Source organism: Aquarana catesbeiana, linkage group LG02 (assembly GCF_042186555.1).
Source record: "Aquarana catesbeiana isolate 2022-GZ linkage group LG02, ASM4218655v1, whole genome shotgun sequence".
Lineage (NCBI taxonomy): Eukaryota > Metazoa > Chordata > Amphibia > Anura > Ranidae > Aquarana > Aquarana catesbeiana.
Genome location: NC_133325.1, coordinates 455,940,956 through 455,968,312, shown reverse-complemented (window position 1 = coordinate 455,968,312; position 27,357 = coordinate 455,940,956). Strand labels below are relative to the sequence as shown.

The 27,357-nt window shown below is 43.5% G+C and overlaps 1 protein-coding gene across 1 annotated transcript in view; it reads right to left on the bottom strand.

The window, feature by feature from the left end:
* Positions 1-27,357, bottom strand: part of MRPS15 (mitochondrial ribosomal protein S15) — a 38,389-nt gene that overhangs the window by 9,288 nt on the left and 1,744 nt on the right. Inside the window, exons 2-6 of the mRNA XM_073615624.1 lie at positions 20,244-20,291; positions 17,654-17,729; positions 14,804-14,852; positions 8,312-8,396; positions 4,462-4,520 (exon numbers count right to left, since the gene is read on the bottom strand). Coding sequence (XP_073471725.1) covers positions 4,462-4,520; positions 8,312-8,396; positions 14,804-14,852; positions 17,654-17,729; positions 20,244-20,291 — 317 coding nt within the window. The remainder of the gene's footprint in view (positions 1-4,461; positions 4,521-8,311; positions 8,397-14,803; positions 14,853-17,653; positions 17,730-20,243; positions 20,292-27,357) is intronic.

The window sequence follows — 27,357 nt, the reverse complement described above, 5'->3', positions numbered from 1 at the left end:
GACTCTTTAAGCACATTTTTACATAATGGGCATTTCCTTTTAACAGGAAAAGAGGAATGTTTGGTCTTTTCTTTGGCTTTCTGAAATACATAAGAAAATAACCGTATGTTTTTATCCTTACAAAAAAACAGCATGCTGAAAAAATGGAGGAGCTAACACTTTAACCCCTCTACTTAAGATCAGCCAGTAAATCCCCCCACAGATTTACTTCACAACCATTAAACACACTTACTTCCTGATTCAATACACAGGAAGAGTGTCGCAGGCTCTTAAATTCCCAGAATTTAACAAAGAGGGAAACTAAAACATGCCCATAGAGTAAGTTACAGAGACCGCTGTCCCTGCTTACCTGGGCCTGGCTGACTTGTGTGGCTCCTGCTCCTGCCACCACCGATTGTTCCTCCTCCATGCTGCCAGGATTCACAATGGCGTTTGGTGCCTGTATTTGAAATCTCCTGGCCCGCTCGCCGATGCGAGGGCCGGAAATGACGTCAGCTGGAAAGAGGGCGCCCTCTCCTCCTGCGTTCCAGCGGCCGGAACCGGAAGCCGCATCGCGCCACTAGAGGTCCCGCCCCCGGCCGTAGTGACGTGCTCGCCACCGGAACCCGGAAGGCTGAGGCTTTGGGGATGAAAGGAGATGCCGCTCCTCCTTAGCCTAGCCGCTGGTCTGAAGGAGCGGGGACCCCCAGCAGCCTGACCCTTGCCGGGTATGAAGAGGGGAGGACGCCGGAGCAGCCCCGCACGTAAGTTAGGAAGCTGGGCTGGCCTGTATAACAGAAGAAAACAGAATACCGGTATGCCCCATACTCTCTCCACCTGGAGAAAGCGCAGCACACCCCTGGCTCCCTGCAGCGCTTCCACCATGGCACTACAACTGAGGCCATGGTGGAAGCGTCCGGTCTTTAAAGAAAAAACTGACTGCAGTGTTTCCTGGGAAAAGTGGGTGGATCTGCGCTCTCTCCAGGTGCTGTCCTGAAAGACGAGGGGAGAAAGATTTTTACCTCCTGACAAGAGGTCAAAGCCACCAAAGTAGCTGTATCCTGGTCTTTTGACCAAGGCGAATGTGGAGTCCAGGAAGTCAGGGGACTTATCCCACTTGGACAGGATTTCCTTATAAAGGGTCCTCGTATGGAACCGAGCGTACAGAACTGCCTTGAGGGCAGATACCATCAGTCCCAGGACCTGCATGCAACAGCGAAGGGAGGACTGCATTCTGGACAAGCAGCCGAAACGCTCACCACAGTTTCCGGATTTGTCAAGCGGAAGAAGCATCATGGCCAACGCTGTGTTGAGAACCAGGCACAGACTGTCCAGCTTCCTGGTCAGAGGAGAGGCAAACCGAAGAGTTATATAAGCACACACTGTGGTTAGGAAGCCCGGGCGGCTACAAGAAACATGTAAAAAAAGTCTGTCAAGTTCGCAGAGGGGCCGCCAGGCAGCGGCAACCAATGCCCCAACCCTCACACAGATCAGGCCAAGCCACCAGCCTTCAGCACAGGAAGGGGACAAATGAGGCCCACAGCCCATCAGGTACTGGACAGCGCAAAAACCGAGACAGCCCCCAGAGCGGGGGGGGGGGGGAACAGAGGGGAGACACAGCCAGTAAAGACAAGGGGTCAGGCAGGGAGGAGGGGAACCCTGCAGGGCCACCCATCCCAAGAGGAGCTGTGCATGCTTGCTGGGGAGGCTGGGGTGACCACCACTCGATCTATATTGTCCAGCCTGTCACCCAGCCTAGCTTTTGATAGCTCTCCTCAGAAAATAAAAACCCAGGAAGAAAAAAAAAAAAAGGAAAGAAAATGCTATAGAACCACAGGTCCCAGCAGGGAGCTAGGTGACTACTCCTGACACTAGGCAGAAAGAACTGGATTGCCTATGCAAAGAGGGGATTTATATTGGCCAGAACTGCACATACAGTAGGCGGTGCCAAGTTTCTTTTTTCTACCTAGTGTTCTACTACTGTAGGTGGTGGTATAACCCGATGGTTGAGAAGAAAATGCTGTGTCCGTCAATAAACGAAAGAAAAAATCATGTTTCTCTTAGTTTCTGTTATAAAATCTTGCAATAAATTATCTTTCTTTATAAATTTAGGTCAAAATGTATGCCAATACATTTCTTTAGTAATGTATATAAAGTATCTGAAAATTAATCAGTTCTGATGTACTTATGACCAATCTCATTTCTTGAGGCCCTAAAATGCCAGAACAGTACAAATACCCACCAAATGACCCCTTTTCAGAAAGCAGACAGTCCAAAGTATTGAGTAAGAGGCATGGTGAGTTTTTTGAAGTTGTAATTTTTTGTCACAAATTTTTGGAAAAGAAAAAATGAAAATAATTTTTTTTTCCACACCAGTGCAGTACAGTGTCATCATATGACTGCTGTGGCAGTGATCAGGGATACTGACTGGTGACAATATGTAAAAAAAATACAAATAAAATGTAATTACATTTTTTTAACTTTTTTTTTTAACATAGGATCATCAGAGTAGTTCAGTGCCACCATAGGAGGGGGGGGGGGGGGGAGTGTACCAGTGTCACATGGTACAGGGTGCTGTGATTTGCCCAGGTACCAGTTGTTCACTGGTGACCAATCATGTGACAACACCGACCAATGAGAGTTTGTTCTTTCTTCTGAGACAGACAGGCGGACACATGTGGTGAACCAACATATTGGGGCTTCATCTGTGATACTCAATGGCAGTAACAAACGTGGGAATGACCCTTTGAAAGGATGTAGCATCACTTCCTCTGGTGAAGTAAATGGCAGTGTTTGGCTGCCTTGGATAGTGCAAGGCCTCTATATGAAAACATCTATGTGCACATATTTTGATCGACTCAGTTTGGTCCCAGAAATGCTGAGAACCCCTTGGGATTTAAGGAATATAGTGTTTATAGGGATTCTCCAGTTGATATTTGTTATATAATCTTAATATCCATTGAGGAGTCCTAGCCCCTGCCCCCCCCCCTCCAGACATGTCTTGACACATGTGACCTTCTGCCATGACACTCAGCATATGATATTCCAGAAAATGTACTTCAGAAAGCTACGCAATCTAGCAAAAGGTGTCGACCAGTGGAGATAATACACACACCCCCAAGTCTCGTAAATCGATAGACAAGTTTATAGGAGGTGTATGTATAGTGGTCCTATTTGGACCCAATATATCATATTACTGTAGGCTGTTTTTAACAGATTGTGAACACAGTGTGCGTCATTTTGTAATGCAATTGTACAATAAAGTTTGATATTTTTATTACAATGGATACAGTCTCATGTGGGTGCCAGTAAAGCCCATGACTAGTAAGACAAAGTCTTGCAATTTGTATTTACATTAGATATGTAAGATGTGGCATGGGTAGAGGTCCACACAGTGTTCATATTCAATTTCCACATCGTGTCCAGAAAGCCAGTCTTCTTAGCTGAATTGAGTGGATGGACACTCAAACCGAAGTGAAAGCACCCTTGTATGGTCCTGTTCCCTTGGAATAAACATGACCTATGCTAACATATATTATATAGGTCATACGGGCTCAATAGCTATAGTGATAAGGTTGAGATCATGGTAAACCCAACTGGAAACTTCAGGGGCATACTTCACTCCATCAGGACTCAGGTTCATTTAAAATCAAAGAAATCATTAACATAGAGCTAAACCAGTCGCTCAGGATGTTGCCTCACTGGTCTCAGTCATTCTCTTCACTGCCACAAAGAAAGAAACAAACAAAGAACCACCACTAAGGACCCTTACACACAGGGCTGGCTCTGTTGGAGTCCACCTGCTCAGCAGGAAATCTGTCCGCTGATCTCCACTGAGCAGACAGATGGCTGGTCCGAGTCCGCTTTGCTTATGTGGAGTGGATGCGGATACAGCCAGCTCCTCTATGGGCGGTCGGATTTAAGGCCCCTTTCACACTGGGGCAGTTTGCAGGCGCTATTGCGCTAAAAATACCGCCTGCAAACCGCCCCAAAATAGCCTCCGCCTGAGGGCTTTCACACTGAAGCGGTGCGCTGGCAGGAGAAGAAAAAATCTCCTGTCAGCCGCATCTTTGGAGTGGTGAAGGAGCGGTGTATCCACCGCTCCTGCCCATTGAAATCAATGGGACAGCGCGGCTATACCGTGGCTATAGCCGCGCTATACGAGTGGATTTAACCCTTTTTCGGCCGCCAGTGGGGGGTTAAAACCGCACCGCTAGCGGCTGAATGCCGCGGTAAAACAGCGCTAAAAATAGCGCTGTTTTACCGCCGAAGCCCCCTACTGCCCCAGTGTGAAAGGGGCCTAAAGGGATTGGCTGTCCATTTACACCCGACTGCCACCCGATCTACAAGACGGATGGGGAACAGATCCCCATCCGTCTGTTTTTAGCAGATAGGATTGGATGTTGGCTTACACTTTTTTACCTTATATATATTTTTTTATTCTATCGTGATATCCTTAATAGGTTTTTGTAAACTGCTTACCTTTGGGTGCTTTTGGATGTGCTCCTTGAAGTTTTGGATTCTGCCTGTCAAAACTGCAACTGCAATTATAAAACATGTTTTGATAGCATTCATAAACTCCATGTCAGTTGAACCAGGATATTTTAGCTTTTGATACATGATAGAGTCATAAATCACCAATTTCTTTTGGGGACTTCCTTGGTGTGAACTGAACAAGTGTCCCAGCCTACATGTCTGCAAGTATTATTTTCAGCTGTTTTAATGAACTGGTGTGTCATGTCATGTGTGCTCATGAAGCAGCTTTAGACATGAGACTAGAGGTCAGAACCACCGACAAACAGTTGTGTAATTCGTCACAAGTGGAAAAGGGAAGATCACATGAATAACAGCAGTGATATGATGAGGATAGAGACAGACTAGAAAAAAACACGTGCTGGAGGAATGATAAAAAAAAAAAAAAAAAAAAAAAAAAAAAAGGGAAAAAAACAAAGAGCAAACAGTAGATAAGTGTTTGTAGAATTTGTATTTAACAGCTGATGTGACCCCCCAGGGCTGCAGTTAGAAATAATGAGGCCCTGTACAGCCTACCTGACAGGGCTCCCGCTCCTACTTCCAAATTAAAAAAAAATTACAATTTTTTTCTATTACTTTTTTTTTTTTTTTAACAAAATATATATATAATATATGTGTGTGTGTGTGTGTGTGTGTGTGTGTGTGTGTGTGTGTGTGTGTGTGTGTGTGTGTGTGTAGTGGATATATATGTATGTGGAGTGGAGAGAGAGAGAGATATATATATATATATATATCTATATATATATATTTATTTATTTATTATCAATCAACTGTGTTTACTCTTTTTAAATCTGAATGACAACAGAAACTACCCAAATGACCCTGATCAAAAGTTTACATACCCTGGTGATTTTAGCCTGATAACATGCACACAAGTTGACACAAAAGTGGTTTGAATGGCCATTAAGGCTGGGTTCACACTGGTACGACAAACGCTCAGACATTGGGAGCTCATGTTGCATGACGTGTGAAAAATCAATGTTTCCCTATGGGAGTCGTCTTAACTGGTCCGACTTTGAAAATGCTCCCTGCACTACTTTGGTCTGACTTTGATCCTACTTCAGCCCATTGAATATGACTATATATATGGAATTGAGGACACAGATTCTCCAATTCCTTTATCTGTAGTCTCAGTTGCACTGCAGATGAATGAACATGTTGCAGTTAGCAAATACTGACATGTTTTACAGAACCCTGCAGTCACCATGTTAAAATCCAAGTAAAAAAATGAAATCTTTAATATTAACATGCCATAACTCATAAATATTTTACATTAATATGCATATACACTGTTTAGGGTTCTCCTCCTTTACTACTTGGCATCCTCTTATTATTTGGAACAACACATCTCTATTTGAAAGGGGAACTAAGGTGAAAACTAAAAAAAAGTTTTACTTCCTGTAATCCTCTGTTATAACAACTATAGGATGTAGCAACAATGGTTATGTATGTCCTATGTTCAGATTTGCATCACTTAGGAACAGGAAAGAGGTCATTTCCACATCATGCAACACTGCCCACAGCTGAGGAAATCTGCTTTACCTAGCCAGGCCTTTGCACAACACTAACTTAAAGTGGTTGTAAAGCCACTTGTTTAGAAACATACAATCCAGTGTTTAATAACAACATGTGCCCCAGCGTATATGTTTTATAAAAATATGACGATTTCTACCGTATTTCACAGCACCTCCTGGCGCTCACATGACTGCTTGTCTCTCTCTTCCCCCGGGCTTACAACTACAGCGGGAGGGGCCCAGAAATCCCGCTGACGTCGGCTGAGGAGGGGAGAAGAGGCGGAGGCAAGCAGTCACATGAGTGCTGGGATACGCTGTGAAATAAAGTAGAAATCGCCATATTTTTTTATAAAACACATACACTGGGGCACATGTCAATATTAAAGTGGTTGTATAGTCTTTTTTTTAACTTGTACCTACAGGTAAGCCTATAAGGCTTACCTGTAGGTAAAAAAAAATATCTCCTAAACCTGTACGGTTTAGGAGATATTCCCCTTGCTATGAGCCGCTGACTGCAGCGGCGCATGCGCACGGGGGATTCTCGGCTGAAGGCCCGGCAGCATGCGCGGGAGTGACGACATCACAGTTTCAGCCACTCACAGTGCTAGAGCCGCGATACCCGGAAGACACGCCGAGGCAACATGACAGCTCCATCGGCGTGGACCAGGTAAGATACCGACGCCTCGTTCTAAGTTAAGTATTTCATAATGAGCTAGTATGCGGTGCATACTAGCTCATTATGCCTTTTGCCTTACAGGGGTAAAAAAAAAAAAAAAAATGTCAGCGGGTATGCAACCACTTTAAACACAGGAGATTGTATGAATATATAACAATTATGATAGCAGCAGGAGGGGAAGGGGCGGGTAGCAGAGCAGGCACTGTCACAAGCTGACAGGCAAGGAGGGGAGAGAGGACAGAGGAGAGCTGCGGATGACAGAGGCATGTAAACTGACCACATGATAAACTGTGGTCAGTTTACAGAGGGAGGGCAGAACCAGGGAGGAACAACCAGGTATTTTAGGTAATACAAAGAGCCAATTTTCACAGCACAAGCACTGTGTGCCAGAACATGCTTTAAGGGAACGGGATCTATTTTTTTTTTTTTAGAGTAACAAATGCTTTAAATGAAAGTCTAATACTTGTGCCTTAAAAAGCCTAAATGACAAAAGCACTATATACAATAAAAGTGGAAACACAGAAAGCAGAAAAAGACCAAGTGGTCCTCTGAGCCTGACCCTTTTTATTCAGCAAAGGCTGGGTAGATTGCTAGCCTGCAATACATTAGTAAAATATAAACAATAATATATGACTTACACGTTAAGGTGCAGTGAATTTAACCACCTCAATACCGGGCACTTTCGCTCCCTTCCTGCCCAGGCCAATTTTCAGCGCTGTCACACTTTGAATGACAATTGCGCGGCCATGCAACGCTGTACCCAAATTCATTTTTTATCAATTTATTCCCACAAATAGAGCTTTCTTTTGGTGGTTTTTAAAGAGGAGCTCCAGGCTACAAATCCTGATCGGCAAATTCATCAGCTATCGAGCGCTGTCGCCACCATTGCTAGTAAGGGAAACCAGCAGTGAAGCCTTGCGGCTTCACAGCTGGATCTCTGCTGTGCATAACCGCTGAGCTTTGGGACTGGGCCGGCAGCAGGGGAAGGAAAACCGGGGGCCAAACTTCCGGGGTCAAAACAAGGTACCTGCTCCCCCTCCCCCCTGAAAAGGTGTCAAAATGTGGCACCGGAGGGAGGGAAGAGGTAAATGAGCAGAACTGCCCCTTTAGGGTAGAGCTCAGCCTTAATCACCGCTAGATTTTTTTTTTTTGCTTACATTTTTTTTTTAAAAAAGACCAAAAATTTTGAGAAAAAAAAAGTTTTAGTTTCTGTCTGAGAAATTTAGTAAATAAGTAATTTTTCTACTTCAATGATGTGCGCTGGTGAGGTGGCACTGATATGCAGCACTGATGGGCACTGATAGGTGGCACTTATGGTAAATGATAGGTAGCATGGATAGGCAGCACTGATTGACACAAATTGGCATCACAGATGGGCAGAGTGGCATCACAGATGGGCACTGTTTGGACTGCACTGTAATCAGGGCACTAATTACAGTACAGGGCCAGAACAAGAGAGCATCCCGCCCACCATCATTTGGCTATTACGGTGGGCAGGAGGCGGTTAAAGGATATCTGCACAGAGAAAGAATGTACAGCTACAAAGAAGGAAACCTGCACACACAAAATTATGCTTACTGAAATCTCTCTCTTAAAACTTAGCACTCACTTTGGACTTCTTTAGATGTTCTATCATCAGGACTTCTTTTCACTTTATCCACGAGCTGCTGTATTTTTATTTTGAGCTTGTCAGACTAAAAGACACAGAACAGTACATTAAAAGAGAAGAAGTATAGGCTATTAAAACAAAAAACTTTATATTCACCTGGGTGGATGCAGCATCGATCTGATGCTGCATCTGTCCCCCACTGGCTCTAAGATCGAGAACTGAGTGATCAAACACCATTGACCAGCGGCTTTAGCCTGCTGTCGGATGAAAATGGGTCACAGGAGTGCAGAAAAAATAACTACACTCCTGTGACCCCCAGAAGAAGTAAAGCCAAAAGAGCTTTGTCCATTCTTCTCCTTTAATAAAGTTATAGTTAAAGCTTTAGGTTCACATATAAAAACAAATAATTATTCAAAAAACTTATGCACAAAAATCATGAAATGTACCTTACAAATCTACATTTGTAGAAAGCAAGAACATATCTATTTAACATATTCTTTAAAATGAACCCGTGCCAGGCAAAGTATAAGGTTATATAATACAATCATCCACAGCGCATAACAATGATTTTCAAAATTCATCAGTTAAACCTAAATTAAAATTTTTTCTGTGCTATAATAATAAAATATATGTGATAATATAGTGTAATCAATATAAGTCCATATAATATTTAAGTCCCAAAACTATTCATTTCACAATTGCCATTCTTCATTAAAGTGCTCGGTGCTCAAACTGTATAAGCGCAATGGTGCTCCAGGTAATCACGTGCTGTGAAGTGTTCCACACACCCCTCTTGTGCCCTTACTCAGCTGGTGTGCATGAGGGTCTCAAAACACTTATTCCTGGTGAGGAGGGTAGTGTCGAACGAAAAGTCTTTAAACTCTTCCTAGTTGGCTGGTGTAATATGATGTCCAATTGTCGGCAATAACTTTGAGAACGCTCTGTGGCAGGGGTAAAACGCGTTGACAGAATTTCTGGTCTCTCAGTGACGTCACATCAGGTAACGGTGGAATGCGCACGGAATCGCGGCGAATCAGAAGGCAGTCCAAGCCCTTCCTGGTGTAGCATCTGTATTATTACAAAGCGGTTTTCTATCTGGATTATTGTAAGTGTGTATTTAACTTTTTTATCAAATAAATGGAAAATACAACACTATATGAGCTCTCTCCCTCTATTTCCATCTGGATGAGCGATAGCATTGCTGAAAATTAGACATCATAATACACAGCTATAGAGGAAGAGTCTGAAGACTTTTCATCAACACTACCGTCCTCACCAGGAATAAGTGCTTGAGCCCCCCATGCACACCAGCTGGGGGTCTATACATTCTAGTGAGTAAGGGCACAAGAGGGGTGTGAGGAACACTTCACAGCAGAAGGATAGGAGGTTTTTATGTCAATTCTTTCTATAGTATTTGGAATTTGTATTTCCTAGCGCAAGTTTTTAGTTGTAGATTAAAGTAAAAAGGTTTACTTAACTTACCCTTCTCCCCAGCAGAATACACATATCTCTCACTTCCCTGTCACTTAGCACTGGAAGCAAAGAAAGGAAGCCCTGTGTAAGCTCTGAGTTGTGATTTGGAACTTACACAAAACTGTCTCTCTTTGCCCATACATAACAGCACTGAGCTAATTACCAAGCAATCCTGCTTGGCGATTGACCTGTATAAGGAAGTAAAAAAACACTCTCCTTACTTAGAAGCACCAAGTATGTCTCTCTGCTCCCAGCCAAACAGGATGGTTGAAAAGCAAAGGGAAGTTGAATATTGTAATCATAGTTACATAGTAAGGTTGAAAATAAATACACAAGTCCATCTAGTTCAACCAAAAAAAAATTATTATTATTATTATAAATGATAAAACTACAAATCCATATACACAAACCTATACCCACAGTTGATCCAGAGGAAGGCAAAAAAACCCAGCAAAGCATGCTCAAATTTGCTACTGCAGGGGAAAAAATTCCTTCCTGATCCCCGAGGGGCAATCAGATTTTCCCTGGATCAACTTATCTATAAAATGTTAGTACCCAGTTATATTTTGTACATTTAGGAAAGAGCCCAGGCCTTTTTTAAAGCTGAGCTTGCCAGAACCACCTCGGGAGGGTGTCTATTCCACATTTTCACAGCTCTAAAACCCCTTTCACACTGGGGCATTTTTCAGGTGCTTTTGGGCTAAAACTAGCGCCTGAAAAACACCTCCCCTGCAGTCCCAGTGTGAAAGCCAGAGTGCAGCACCCCATCTCTGGAGCAGTGAAAAAGAGGTGTACACACCGCTCCTGCCCATAAAAACGAATGGGCACCGCTGCCGAAGCACATGCAAAGCACTTCAGCAGCGGTGCTACACGGGCACATTAACCCTTTATTCGTCCGTTAGCAGGGGATAAAAGCGCCCTGCTAGCGACCAAATAGCGCCACTAAAATGGAAGTGGAAATCAGGTTTGACAACTTCTGTCTTTCATGAATCCTTGCTGCCTGTTGCTTAAAATATTTTTTTTTCCAGCAAGAACTCATCTATGTGGTCTTTTATTAAACTCTCAGGTCTATAGTTATTTGGTAAAGACTTTGATCTCTTTTTAAATATGGGCACCACATTGGCCCTACGCTAATCCAGTGGTATCATTTCAGTCATTAACGAGTCCCTTAATATTAGAAACAATGGCCTTGAAATGACAGAGCTCAATTCTTTTAGGATCCATGGGTGGATGCCATCTGGTCCAGGTGCTTTATCCACCTTTTATGCTGTCTAAATATTTCTGGACCATATCACTTTTGAGCCATTGTGGATCATTTAGGGCTGTGTCACTACCACCCCCATTATGGACATGAGCTCCCCCATGTTCCTTTGCATACACAGAGCTGAAGAAAGTATTTATTTGCCTTCTCTTTGTCCCCAGTCACCCACTGTAGATTACTTTGTAAAGGGCCTACATGCTCAGACCTGACCTGTCGTTCATTTTGAATTTTTGCATTCTAATAATCATAGGGAGGAAGGAGTACTTAGTTTACTTCACACGGGCATAGCACAGGTTCACAATAAAAGAGCACCTCTTACCTGCAATCAGTGGTAGAAGACATTAGGCTCAATTAATAAAACTACCACACCAGAATAAGTATATTTATTTGCCAAAGCATACTTTAAAGCAGAACCCTAGCCAAAAATAAAATAAAAATGAACAGCCCTTTAACCCTTTTTGTGCCAGAGCTGCTTTTGCATTACACTTTGCTACAATGTAAAGTAGTGAGTGTACAGCTTGTACAACAGTGTAAATGTTCTGTCCCCTCAAAAATAATTCACACAGCCATTAATGTTTAAACCGCTGGCAACAAAAGTGAGTACACCCCTAAGTGAAAAGGTCCAAATTGGGCCCAAAGTGTCAATATTTTGTGTGGCCACCATTTTTTCCAGCACTGTCTTAACTCTCTTGGGCATGGAGTTCACCAGAACTTCACAGGTTGCCACTGGAGTCCTCTTCCACTCCTCCATGATGACATCATGTAGCTGGTGGATATTAGAGACCTTGCGCTCCTCCACCTTCCGTTTGAGGATGCCCCACAGATGCTCAATAGGGTTTAGGTCTGGAGACATGCTTGGCCAGTCCATCAACTTTACCCTCAGCTCTGCTTCAGTATGTCACAGCACATGTTGGCATTCATGGTTCCCTCAATGAACTGTAGCTCCCCAGTGCTGGCAGCACTCATGCAGCCCCAGACCATGACACTCCCACCACCATGCTTGATTGTAGGCAAGACACACTTGTCTTTGTACTCCTCACCTGGTTGCCGTCACACACGCTTGACACCATCTGAACCAAATAAGTTTATCTTGGTCTCATCAGACCACAGGACATAGTTCCATTAATCCATGTCCTTAGTTTGCTTGTCTTCAGCAAACTGTTTGCGGGCTTTCTTGTGCATCATCTTTAGAAGCGGCTTCCTTCTGGGATGACAGCCATGCAGACCAATTTGATGCAGTGTGTGGCGTATGGTCTGAGCACTGACAGGCTGACCCCCCACCCCTTCAACCTCTGCAGCAATGCTGGCAGCACTCATACATCTATTTCCCAAAGACAACCTCTGGATATGACGCTGAGCATGTGTACTCAACTTTTTGGTTGACCATGGTGAGGTCTGTTCTGAGTGGAACCTGTCCTGTTAAACCGCTGTATGGTCTTGGCCACTGTGCTACAGCTCAGTTTCAGGGTCTTGGCAATCTTCTTATAGCCTAGGCCCTCTTTATGTAGAGCAGCAATTCTTTTTTTCAGATAATCAGAGACTTCTTTGCTATGAGGTGCCATGTTGAACTTCCAGTGACCAGTATGAGAGAGTGAAAGTGACATCAAATTTAACACACCTGAGACCTTGTAACACTAACGAGTCATAAGAAACTGGGGAGGGAAAACGGCTAATTGGGCTCAATTTGGACTTTTTTTACTTAGGGGTGTACTCACTTTTGTTGCCAGCGGTTTAGACATTAATGGTTTACGTAGGTGCATAACGTTTGTTGGTGTGTGTATATGGTGGTGGGAGGGGACAAAAAGTCTCATATATGATGCATTTTTTAGTGACAGGTTCTCTTGATTTCAAAGCGTTTGAGCTTTCGAACAAAACGATAGAAAGAATGCTCAGGTTCTCTTTAATAACACCTCAGGGGTGAACGGCAGTAACAGGGGTGTGTGATCCAGCAGCTGTGCAACACAAGAACATATATGTAGCCCCCAGGTTTCAAGCCCACCTCTTGGATGCTGCGTATATGTGTTACGCTCTCATATAGGGCCACTGACCACTAATGGTAGGGGATTTTAAAATCCAACTGACCACCATTGATTGGGGGGGGGGTTATTTCTGCCAAGTAGTATCACCTTTAACTGCTTCAGCCCCAGAAGATTTGACCCCCTTCCTGACCAGAGCACTTTTTGCGATTGGGCACTGCGTTGCTTTAATTGACAATTGCGTGGTCGTGCGACGTTGCACCCAAACAAAATTGAAGTTCTTTTTTTCCCACAAATAGAGCTTTCTTTTGATGGTATTTGATCACCTCTGCGGTTTTTATTTTTTGCGCTATAAACAAAAAAAGAGCAATAATTTTGAGAAAAAAAAAAAAGCAATATTTTTTACTTTTTGCTATAATAAATATCCCACAAAAAATATATAAAAATAAATATTTTTCCTCAGTTTATGCCGATATGTATTCTTCTACATATTTTTGGTAAAAAAAAAAAAAAAATCGCAATAAGCGTATATTGATTGGTTTGTGCAAAAGTTATAGCGTCTACAAAATAGGGGACAGTTTTATGGCATTTTTATTATTTTTTTTTTTTACTAGTAATGGCAGCGATCTGCGATTTTTATCGGGACTACGACATTATGGCGGACACACCGGACACTTTTGAAACATTTTTGGGACCATTGGCATCTATACAGCGATCAGTGCTATAAAAATGCACTGATTACTGAAAAAATGTCACTTGCAGGGAAGGGGTTAACACTAGGAGGATGATCAAGGGGTTAATTGTGTTCCCTAGTTTGTGTTCTAACTGAAGGGGGGGAGGGGACTGTGTAGGAGAGATGAAAGATCGCTGTTCATACTCTGTATGAACAGACGATCAGTCTCTTCTACCCTCAGAGAACCGGAAACTGTGTGTTTACACACACAGATCCCGGTTCTCGGTGCGCCACAAGCGATCGCGGGAGCCGGCGGTGATCGCGACCTCTAGCCACTCGCATTGGCTTTGTGGGCAAGCAGGGGGCACACGCGTGCCCCTTAGTGGCCACAGGGCAACGCGACGTTACATAACGTCGTTTCGCCCAGCCGTGCCATTCTGCCACAGCAAAACTCCAGCTGGTGGTCAGCAAGTGGTTAGTGTGTGTTACTGTTTGTTGTGCTGCATTAAAAAGCGCATGTGCTTGGGTTCCTTTAGGAATGAATGGCACCATAAAACGGACAAATGTGTTTTTTGCAGCGCAAAGGTGCCAACCCCGGTTTAATGCTTTTGGGGGGATTCAGTGCACCATAGTCACGTACACATTTTGCCTGAACATCTGTTTTAATACAATGCAACCCTAATGTTTTATGCCAGGATACAACTCTAATTATCATCTGTCATAAATGAAAATAAATTAGAAATGAAAAGGTAAATGTAAGGAATCCCAATTTTGTGGTCTTTTTTTCCTTTATACGGTAAAAATAAAAAGGTGGTTATTAAATACCAACAAAGCTCTCTTTGTTTAAAAAACAATGATGTAAAATGAATTTGGGTACACTAGTGCACGGCTGAGCAAATGTCAGTCAAATTGTCACAGCATTAAAAAGGGAAAAATGGCCTGGCCAGGAAGGTGGTATAACATGCTGGTACTAAGGTGGTCAAGATTACATTTCTTTGAAACCCAAGCATATTGATTATGATACAAAAATATTTTCCAGTGAGAATCTAATCTGACTGTTTTTTTACCAAACAAAAATAAGATGCAACACTGCTCAAACAGGTACTGACCTGACTTGCCATGTCTAATGACAATAGCCTTTTGACAACTTCATTAACTCTGGAAGGAAACAAATATAAAAAACACCTTAAAGTATATGTAAGCCCCCGACTTGTAAAACAACCCATTCAGTTTAAAAATAAAAAGGCAAAACATTTGTGAACAGATATAAAAAAACATTATAAACACCCTTCATTTCCATTTTTTATAAGTGATCACATAATCTCTGTTCTCTGCTACATAAGAGCCAGGGGAGGAGAAAGGGCAGTACACTGGTCTTCTCAGTGAATGGCTGTGCAGGGGAGGGGGGGGGGTCAGGACAAGTCTGATCATTGGAGGGGAGCAGGCTGTGTTCCCAGCACAGTAATGCCCCGTACACACGGTCGGACTTTGTTCGGACATTCAGACAACAAAATCCTAGGATTTTTTCAGACGGATGTTGGCTCAAACTTGTCTTGCATACACACGGTCACACAAAGTTGTCGGAAAATCTGATCGTTCTGAACGCGGTGACGTAAAACACGTACGTTGGGACTATAAACGGGGCAGTGGCCAATAGCTTTCATCTCTTTATTTATTCTGAGCATGCGTGTCACTTTGTCCGTCGGATTTGTGTACACACAATCGGAATTTCCGACAACGGATTTTGTTGTCGGAAAATTTTATCTCCTGCTCTCCAACTTTGTGTGTCGGAAAATCCGATGGAAAATGTCCGATGGAGCCCACACACGGTCGGAATTTCCGACAACACGCTCCGATCGGACATTTTCCATCGGAAAATCCGACCGTGTGTACGGGGCATTAGAGAACTGACTACACTATGATCTCATGCCTAGTGTGGTCAGATTGTAATAGGAAAGCAGAGGGACTGGCAGGAATACCAGGGAATTCAGAGGGAGGGAGAGGGAGAATATTTTTTCATGCAAGTACATAATACAGCAGGCACATATCCGGAATATAAAATGCTGAGTTTACATACTCTTTAAATGCAATACTGCAGGATCTTGACTTAGTATACTGCAGACAGATCATAGCTGTTAGATTTGGCTTAACTATGCTGCAAACAATTTACTTTTTGTTCTTTGTGTTTTGGAACGACACATTGATAATGAAATTATTACACTTTACCCCCTAAAAAGTTTAGCAGTCCTTCAAACTATGAGAGCCAGCTTCAAAAACAAGAAATTGAAGACTTCATTGTATAAGACAGGTAGATACACTATATTGCTAAAAGTATTGTGATGCCTGCCTTTACACGCACATGAACTTTAATGGCATCCCAGTCTTATGCCCCGTACACACGATCGGACATTCCGACAACAAAATCCTAGGATTTTTTCCGACGGATGTTGGCTCAAACTTGTCTTGCATACACACAGTCACACAAAGTTGTCGGAAAATCCGATAGTTCTGAACGCGGTGACGTATAACACGTACGTCGGGACTATAAACTGGGCAGTAGCCAATAGCTTTCATCTCTTAATTTATTCTGAGCATGCGTGGCACTTTGTGCTTCGGATTTGTATACACACACGATCGGAAATTCCGGATTTTGTTGTCAGAAAATTTTATAGCAAGCTCTCAAACTTTGTGTGTCAGAAAATCTGATGGAAAATGTGTAATGGAGCCTACACACAGTCGGAATTTCCGACAACAAGGTCTTATCACACATTTTCTGTTGGAAAATCCGACCGTGTGTACGGGGCATTAGTTCGTAGGACTGTGTCTATGGGAATGTTTGACCATTCTTCCAGAAGCACATTTGTGAGGTCAGGCACTGATGTCAGACGAGAAGGCCTGGCTTGCAGTCTCCACTCTAATTCATCTCAAGGGTTGAGGTCAGGACTCTGTGCAGGCCAGTCAAGGTCCTCCACCCAAAACTGGCTCATCGATGTCTTTATGGACCTTTGTGCACTGGTGGGCAGTCATGTTGGAATATGAAGGGGCCCAACCCCAAACTGTTCCCACAAAGTTGGGAGCATGAAATTGTCCAAAATGTCTTGGTATGCTGACATCTCAGGAGTTCCCTTCACTGGAACTAAGGGGCCAAGCCCAACCCCTGAAAGACTACCCCGCACCATAATCCCCCCTCCACCAAATGATATGGACCAGTGCACAAAGTAAGGTCCATAAAGACATGGATCAGTGAGTTTGAGGCGGAGGAACGTGACTGGCCTGAACCCAATAGAACATCTTTGAGATGAATTAGAGCAGAGACTGTGAGTCAGGCCTTCTTGTCCACATCAGCGCCTGACCTCACAAATGCTCTTCTGGAGGAATGGTCAAACATTCCCATAGACACACTCCTAAACCTTGTGGACAGCCTTCCCAGGAGAGTTGAAGCTGTTATAGCTGCAAAGGGTGGGCCAACTCAATATTGAACCCTACGGACTAAGACTGGGATGCCATTAAAGTTCATGTGCACGTAAAGGAAGGCGTCCCAATATTTTTGGCAAATTAGTGTACATTTACCTTCCAATTGCTTCTCCAAACCACTGCTGGCCTACCTGGGAAATGCGCAAATTTTCTAGGTACAGGAGAACATGTGACACACCCACAGTGCAGTACTTGGTGGCTGAATGCTGCCAGACTTCAGTGTTATCATATGTGGGCTGAGGGAGTATGCACAACCCTTGTATACATTTCATCTTACTCAGAAAGTTGAATTATACACTGGAATCTCATGGACGCTGGTGGTGAATCAGAGTGGGGGGGGAAGCAATGGAAAGGTGGACAAAAGTACTGATCAACTTCAAGTGTGATAATCTGTGTAGATGTCACCGCTATGAAAAAAATACAGAAATGTCATTACAAATACAGAAACAATCACCCAACATCTTTTAACATCATGACATACTTACTCTTCTACTTTTTGCACTTCACCATACTCCTTCTTAAGCAATGTGGGCGGCAAATCATCCAACTGGCTACTAACTCCTGAAGAATAAAAATATATACTTGTCAACTTTTTACGTTTTTCAGTAGTAGCTATTCTGTTGGACTTGTTTTACGATGTTTTTGAGGTTTCTCTAGTCATCCAAGTAGCATCCTCAATTCTGAGGCTCAATGGTGAAGCTTGGATGAGTATCGAAATATCTTCAACCTTACAGAATAAGCCCAGATGAATGTGACAAATTACTACTTTGTGAACCGTGACCTGAATAAATAAGAACTTTAACAGCCATTTCAGAATAGTGGAAAGGAACGGATAACAATTGTTCATAAATGTGACAACAGGGTTGATTTATAGAGGGGGCAAAATCTGGTGCAACCAATCAGCTTCCAGGTGTTTTTTTTGTGTCAAAGCTTAAGTGCCGGTTCACACAGGGGCGGCACGACTTGCACACGACTTCAGCGGCGACCTGCAAAACGACTTCTGTATAGAAGTCAATGCAAGTCGCCTGAAGTCACCCCAAAAATACTACAGGAACCTTTTTCCAAGTTGGAGCGACTTGCGTTGCTCCTATTAAAACGGTTCCATAGTAAAGAACGGGAGGCAACTTGTCAGGCGGCTAGGTCGCCTGACAAGTTGCCCCTGTGTGAACCGGCACTAATTGTACAAGCTGAAGTTAGAAACTAATTATCTACCATGCACAGCTGCACCAGATTTTGTAATCTCCAGTTTTAGTAAATCAACCCCAATATATCAGGAATACACCTACGTGTTTTGGTGCAGTGTGTTAAAAAAAACAAAACCCTGCTTGCTGCATATTTTATGCAGGTTCCAGCAAATGTATGTTTCTTGGGAATTAATGTTAACGCATGTAGACACAACTTAAGGGAGAAGTACAGCCAAAGCTTGTTTGGCTGTACTTCTCCTGTGTAGGGTTGTCCCGATACCGAGCATTTGCGAGATTACGTGTACTTGGAGAGACAGGCGGAGTCAGAGGCTGCGCGCAACTGGAAGTCAGCGGGGCGGAGAGCGAGTCTTCAACGGCAGTGGAACTAGCTAGGTAAGCTGGCAGGGGTGCAGGGTGCCGCCGCATCAGGATCGTTGACCAGAGCCATCACATTCGGTCGCCGTCAGCAGGTTGAACATCCCGACGGCCATCTTAGTACACCCTGAACTGGGCTGCAGTAAGCCAGCAGCGGACATCTTGTTACACCCAGCCCATATAGTTCGGGCTGGGTGTAACAGGATGTCCGCTGCTGCTTACTGCAGACGAGTGCAGGGAGTACCAAGATGGGTGTCGCAGCATAGCATTTCAAAATAAATCCTTTCCTCTCATGTCATTTATTGCTGCATTTCAGTGCCTGCCCATCAGTGTCACCTTACAGTGCCAGCCACCTGTCAGTGCCATCTATCAGTGCCCATAAGTGCCGCCTATCAACGCCAGCCATACATGCCAGCGCTACCTATCAGTGCCCATCAGTCAAACTGTCATATGACATTAAAAAAAAAAAAAAGGGTATCGGTATCGGCAAGTACTTAAAAAAAGTATCGGTACGTGTACTTGGTCTTAAAAAAGTGGTATCGAGACAACCCTACTCCTGTGACCCGTTTTCAGCAGACAGCGGACTGAAGCCCTCTGATGTCACAGAGCCAGTCCAGGCAGGGGAAAGACTGCGATCATATGGTCAGGATGCACCCAGATGCCTGGACCAGCACCTGGCTCAGCCTCTAAAAGCCTCTGAGAGCCTGAGTCAGGTGCTCCCACCTCCTCCGCAGCCCAGCTCTCCATTGGAGCATGGGGGGCCGTGCAGAGCAGAGAGCCAGTGACTGACAGCAGCTCTCTGTTCGCAGAGCACTGAGAACTGAAAAATCAGCAGTGTTTAATCGCTCAGTTCTCTCAGTCTTAAAAACAGCAGGGGACAGATGCAGAATCAGATCGATGCTCCATCCACCTAGGTAAGTATGATTTCTAAAAAAAAAAAAAAAGGATTCTGCATCTGTCTCCTGGCGTTTTTAAGACCGACAACTGAGCAATCAAACACTGCTGATTTTTTAGTTCTCAGAGCTCCTGCTGCCAGTCACCGGCTCTCTGCTCTGCACCCCAACACCCCCCCCCCCCCCCCCGTGCTCAATGGAGAGCTGGGCTGTAAACTTGACTTTCAAATCATGCGTATAAAACATTAAAAGTGTGAAGGGTTTCCATCCATCTGGATTTCACGGACAGGATCGGATAGCAGGCATGTCACCACTGACATCCGCTGCCCCATAGGAGTGAATGGAGTGTCCGATCAGTTCCGTCTGAAAAACTGGCAGGCGAACCTGATCGGAAAGCCTGTGTGAAAGGGGCCTTAATGGTCGATTTACTAAAGAAATTTGGTGCAGCTCTGCATAGAAACCAATCAGCTTCCAGGTTTTATTGTGAAAGCTTAATTGAACAAGCTGAAGTTAGAAGCCGATTGGCTACCAAGAACAGCTGCACCAGATTTTGCACTCTCCAGTTTTGGTAAATCAACCTCAATATTTCCATAGCAGAATATTAATAGTTTCAAAATACTGACCTGTTGTTTTCGTAGCATATGTCCTGGCAACTTGAATAAGATTTGCACCTGAAAAAAAGAAGATAGCTTATATGTCTTGAGAAGTTATTTTAAATTATCTTACATAAATCAGTACTAATAGGATATATTTGATGTGCAAATAACTTATGCAATATATATATATATATATATATATATATATATATATCTCTCAATTTTTTTATGGAAGAAAATACCTCTGTAGGTCAGTCATTGCTAAGAGTTCTATTTCTAGTCAACAAAGAACTTTCAATAACCATCTGTGTGCTAAGTGGCAGTGGCTTGATGTAATAATTAGCCAACTAGCATTACTAACAGTTACTTAGGCCAGCCATAGATGGAGCGAATTTCTTTCCTGCAATCGGGGGTTTCAGGAAAGAAATCCCCCCCATCAACACAGACAGTGTTGATAGAAGAATCCCTCCCGCTGTCCCCGCAACTAAGGATGAGCTCAGACGTGTTTGCAACCGCACGTGCAGAGCCCGCCAGGAAGTTGACACTGCACAGCGCTAATCACAGGCAGTGAGACATTTCCCAATCTCTGCAGCCGCGGATCGGGAAAATGTCTCACTGCTTGTGATAAGCGCTCCGCGGTGCCAACTTCCTGGCGGTCTTTGCACGCGCGGCTGCGGACACGCCTGAGCTCATCCTAGCCCGCAACCATTCAAACACAGTGCTTTGAACCAGTGAAATCTTCCAACCCTAAGAAGTCCCAATCATTCCAGAGGAAAGATACCATTCTTCTAAAGCACCAGCCATACCAGATAAATGCAAAAAGCTAATTCATCAATTAGTGCAGCTCACTGTACAAGAGCGGACAGGCAGGTACGTAACTTTAATGCAGAAGAGACAAAGCGTGTCTCTTCTGCAATAAAACATTACTGCCTGTGTGCCTTTTTTAAAAGTAATACTAAAGTCTCAATTTTTTTTGCTTTAAAAACAACAAACATTATACTTACCTGCTCTGTGCAGTGGTTTTGCACAGAGCAGCCCCAATCCTCCTCTTCTCAGGTCCCCCGCTGGCTCTCTTAGCCCCTCCCTCCTGCCGAGTGCCCCCACAGCAAACCGCTTGCTGTGGGGGCACCCAAGCTGCAGCTCTGTGTGTCCATTCAGACAAGGAGCTGCGGTTCGGCCATGCCCCCTTCCTCTCCTGATTGGCTAACTAACCTTGATTGATAGCAGAAGGAGCCAATGGCACCGCTGCTGTGTCTTAGCCAATCAGGAGGAAGAGTCCTGGATGGCCGAGGCACTCGTGGACATCGCTGGATTCAGATGGGGCTCAGGCAAGTATTAGGGGGGCTGCTGCACACTGAAGGATTTTTATTTTTTCTGCCTTTAGAATCACTTTAATCACTTCAGCTCCAGAAGGATTTGACCCCTTAATGACCAGGCCATTTTTTGCGATATGGCACTGTGTCGCTTTAACTGACAACTGTGCTGTCGTTAGATGCTGTACCCAAACAAAATTGACGTCCTTTTTTTCCTACAAATAGAGCTTTCTTTCATTTTTGTCATAATAAATATCCCCCCCAAAAAATATTAAAAAAACAAATTTCTTCCTCAGTTTAGGCTGATATGTATTCTTCTACATTTTTTTTTTACCAAAAATATCAAATCGCAATAAGCGTATATTGATTGGTTTGTGCAAAAGTTATAGCGTCTACAAAATAGGGGGATATATTTATGGCATTATTATTATTAATATTTTATTTTTTTACTATTAATGGCGGTGATCTGTGATTTTTATTGGGTCTGCGACATCGCATCGAACAGATCGGACACTTTTGACACTTTTTTGGGACCACTGACATTTATACAGCGATCAGTGCTAAAAATAGCCACTGATTACTGTGTAAATGTCACTGGCAGGGAAGGAGTTAACACTAGGGGGTGATCAAGGGGTTACATGTGTGTCCTAGGGAGTGATTCTAACTGTGGGGGATGGGAATGCCTGGAGGTGGAGACAGATCATTGTTCATACTTAGTATGAACAACAGATCTGTCTCCTCTCCCCTGACAGAACGAAGATCTGTCTGTTTACATTGACAGATCTTCGTTCTGCCTTTCAGGAGCGAACGTGGGTGCCCGGCAGACATCGTGGCCGCCGGGCACGCGCTCCTATGAGCTTGCATACCATTAATGTTAGGCTAACTGGTCTGTAATTCCCAGTAGGGCTGGGAAAAAAATCGATTTGAATCTTGAATCGAGTTGAGAGGTCAAATCGATTCAAATCTTCTTCAAATCGATTTTTTTAGATTTTTTTTTTTTTTTTTTAACAGCACCGCGCCGGGCCTGAGGAGCTGCGGGCACGATAGTCCGCGAGGCCCGACGCTGTGCATGGGTGGGTGGGTGTGTAGGCGGGGTAGTGGGCGAGGCTGTTGGTGGAACACCGCTGTGTATTGGAGGGCTGTGATATCAGAAGGAGGAGGGGGTGGGGGGAATCACAGGGACATTCCCGGGCTGCAGAGAGAGAGAGAGAGAAGGGAGGGTGAGTCAGAGCTGCCTGTATGGTGTATTTCATGAGATACTGATAGGCATGTGATCACTGCCAGAAAGAATAATACCTCAGAGGAGAGAAGTCACATCACATCCCATTCCATATATTCACCCTTCTTAAATTTCATTACACAGCACTGTGCTCAATATATGACAATACCCCCATATGACATCACACAGCAATGTGCTCATCACTGTATACTGACATGCTACATCACTGAATACTAAAACACTACATCACTGAGCGATGTAGTGTGTCAGTATACGGTGATGTAGCGACGTGTCAGTATACGGTGATGTAGCGACGTGTCAGTATACGGTGATGTAGCGACGTGTCAGTATACGGTGATGTAGCGACGTGTCAGTATACGGTGATGTAGCGACGTGTCAGTATACGGTGATGTAGCGACGTGTCAGTATACGGTGATGTAGTGTGTCAGTATACGGTGATGTAGTGTGTCAGTATACAGTGATGTAGTGTGTCAGTATACAGTGATGTAGTGTGTCAGTATACAGTGATGTAGTGTGTCAGTATACAGTGATGTAGTGTGTCAGTTTACAGTGATGTAGTGTGTCAGTTTACAGTGATGTAGTGTGTCAGTATACAGTGATGTAGTGTGTCAGTATACGGTGATGTAGTGTGTCAGTATACGGTGATGTAGTGTGTCAGTATACGGTGATGTAGTATGTCAGTATACGGTGATGTAGTATGTCAGTTTACAGTGATGTGGTGTCACCTGTCACCACCGAGCTTGCCTCAACCTGCTGTTGTTGATAGGTACATTTTCCTTGCAAAGAATGTTTAAAATGCACTTAATTTTTTTTTTTAATTTTGTTTGTTGATGCACTTTAAGATAATAAAAAGAAATAAAAAAAAAAAAAAAAAATCGGATTCGAATCGTGAATCGAGTTTTTTATAAAAAAATCGCAGATTTTTTTGGGGGGGAAAATCTCCCAGCCCTAATTCCCAGGGATGTATTTTGGGCCCTTTTTAAATATTGGTGCTACATTGGCTTTTCTCCAATCAGTAGACTGTAGACAGTAGACTGTTAGTAAAATTTAGGAACAATGGTCTGGCAATTACTTGACTGAGTTCCCCAAGTACCCTCGGATGCAAGCCACCTTGTCCCGGTGATTTATTAATGTTAAGTTTCCCAAGTCTAATTTTAATTCTGCCCCCTGTTAATCATGGAGGTGCTTCCTGTAATGTGGCATGAGGATAAACAATGCACTTTTGGTTACAGAAGCCCCCCCGATACCTTCGTGAAGACTGAGGAGAATAAAATTCAATACCTTCGCCATCTCCCCATCCTTTGTAACCAGATATCCTTCCTCATTCTTTATGGAGTCAATATGGTCTGTCCTCCCTTATTTACTGCTTACATACTTAAAACATTTCTTGGGATTTTTTTTGCTTTCCTCCGCCAGGTGTCTTTCATGTTCTATCTTAGCCGCCCTAACTGCACCCTTACATTTCTTGTTGCATTCACTATAAAGTCTGAATGCTGATGATGATCCCTAAACCTTGTATTTTTTGAAGGCCTTCTCCTTTGCTTTTATATGCATTTTTACATTGGAGTTAAGCCATCCAGGACTTTTCATTCTTTTAAATTTATTACCCAATGGGATGTACTGGCCAATGCCCTTATTTAATATGCTCTTAAACCAAACCCATCTCTCCTCTGTGTTCTTTGTCCCCAATATTTTATCCCAGTTTATGCCTTCTAGCAAGGTTCGTAGTTTAGGGAAGTTGGCTCTTTTGAAATTCAGTGTCTTTGTATTCCCCTTATGCAATTTATACTGAAGCCAATTGACTTGTGATCGCCATTTCCTAAATTGCCCCATATTTCCACATCCGTGATCAGATCTGTATTGTTGGCAATCAGTAGATCTAGTAACGCTTATTTCTAGTTGGTGCGTCTACCATTTGAACCATGAAATTGTCCTGCAATGGTTCCCTTCGCCCAGTCTATGTCTGGATAATTAAAATCCCCCATTATGACAACACTTCCCATCCTTGCTGCTAATCCAAATTGTGATAGGAGATCTATCTCCCCCTCCTCCCTCAGGTTAGGGGGCCTATAGCCTACTTCCAGTATTATTTTCCCCTTTAGCTTCATCCCTTTGGAGCTCTACCCATAAGGATTCCACCTCCTCCCTAGCTCCCTTAGTGATGTCATCTCTCACATTCACTTGTACATTATTCTTGATATACTCCCCCTTTTTTACCCTCTCTATCCCTGCGATAAACTGTATACCCTTGAATGGTTGCCAGGCAATCATGACAGCTGTTGAACCAGGTCTCTGAAATCCCCACAAAATCGAAATCCTCCTCATACAACAGTATCTCTAGTTCAACCATCTTGTTGGTATTGGTGAACATGCCACGTAGTTTAGACCGGTCGCATACTAACCTCTTATTGGGTGTTCCGAGATTGCAACTAGGACTTGTTACTATACTTACCTTGGGTTTATGTGCTTTAGTCAACCTACCACTAATGCCCCCGATACTACTCTCTGGAATATGTTCAGCGCTGACTGACTATCTCTACCTCTGGGCCCCAGTTGTGCTCATAAGTTTACATACCCTGGCAGAATTTATGATTTCTTGGCCATTTTTCAGAGAATATGAATGATGATAACACAAAACCTCTTTCACTCGTTAATGTTTGGCTGAAGCCATTTATTATCAATCAACTGTGTTTACTCTTTTTAAATCATAATAACAGAAACTACCCAAATGACCCTGATCAAAAGTTTACATACCCCAGTTCTTAATACCGTGTATTGCCCCCTTTAACATCAATGACAACTTGAAGGCTTTTGTGGTATTTGTGGATGATTTGTGGTATTTGTGGATTATATTCTCAGATGGTAAAGCTGCCCATTCCTCTGGGGCAAAAAGCCTCCAGTTCCTGTAAATTCTTGGGCTGTCTTGCATGAACTGCACATCTGAGATCTCCCCAGAGTGGCTCAATGATATTGAGGTCAGGAGACTGAGATGCCCACTCCAGAACCTTCACTTTATTCTGCTGTAGCCAATGACAGGTCGACAGGTGTACCTTTCATCATAGGCCTTGTTGACTGCTCTTCATTGAAGCGTTTATGGTTGTGGCCAAAAAGCTCAATTTTGGTCTCATCACTCCAAATGACTTTGTGCCAGAAGGTTTGAGGCTTGTCTCTGTGCTGTTTGGCGTATTGCAAGCGGGATACTTTGAGACATTTGCCAAGTAATGGCTTTCTTCTGGCGACTCGACCATGCAGCCCATCTTTCTTCAAGTGCCTCCTTATTGTGCATCTTGAAACAGCCGCACCACATGTTTTCAGAGAGTCCTGTATTTCACCTGAAGTTATTTGTGGGTTTTTCTTTGCATCCCGAACAATTTCCCTGGCAGTTGTGGTTGAAATTTTAGTTGGTCTACCTGACCGTGGTTTGGTTTCAACAGAACCTCTCATTTTCCACTTTTTGATTAGAGTTTGAACACTGCTGACTGGCATTCTCAATTCCTTGGATATCTTTTTATATCCCTTTCCTGTTTTATACAGTTCAACTACCTTTTCCCGCAGATCCTTTGACAATTCTTTTGCTTTCCCCATGACTCAGAATCCAGAAACGTCAGTGCAGCACTGGATGAAAGATGTCAGGAGTCCAGAAATTCATTGACCTTTTATACACACACACACTAATTACAAGCAAACAGAACACAGGTGAGAATGGTTACCTTTAATAGCCATTCAAACCCCGTTGTGTCAACTTGTGTACATGTTATCAGGCCAAAATCACCAGGGTATGTAAACTATTGATCAGGGTCATTTGAGTAGTTTCTGTTGTCATTATGAGTTAAAAAGAGTAAACACAGTTGATTGATAATAAATGGCTTCAGCCAAGCACTAACCATAAGCGAAAGAAATGTTTTTGTGTTATCATTCATATTCTCTGAAAAATGGCCATAAATTCTGCCAGGGTATGTAAACTTATGAGCACAACCGTAACTCTTAAAATCAACAACTGCGCAATGATTACACCTGAATCCGGAAATGCTGCCAGGTGTTCCACAGGCCCGGATGTAACAACATTGGCTGACTTTGCTCAGCGTGTTTCACGCCTCCTATGGGCATCCTTAGGAGCTCCCATAGGAGGCGCAAAAAATGTTAGGCAGAGTCAGCCGGTGACGTCACATCCGACCCGTGGTACTCATGCCACACCAGCATTTTCGGGTTCGGCTCTAATCGTTTGTACAAGCTCCCATGTGAGTGGTATTTTAACTGTGTGTGATTTAATGGATCATGACTAAGCTCCGTGGGCGGAGTGAAACGAGTTGGGGTCATGGCCTGGTGGGAGCCCGGGCTAAGGCTGTCATACACCTTCTTACAGGGTTTTGCAGAGATGTGTAACTTTCAGGACTTTTCCCTTTTCCATGAATAAAAAAAGCTGTCGGCTTGTAGCTCTCAATGAACTACCACGGCGCTGTGGTAGTTCATTGCGTCTTCCTGTCAGAATGTATTGGCTACCTTGTACAAGGTATGACCAAACCAGTCCACTGACAGATCTGTTGATCACTGGTGCAATGATTTACAGGCTCCAGAAACAAAAGATAAT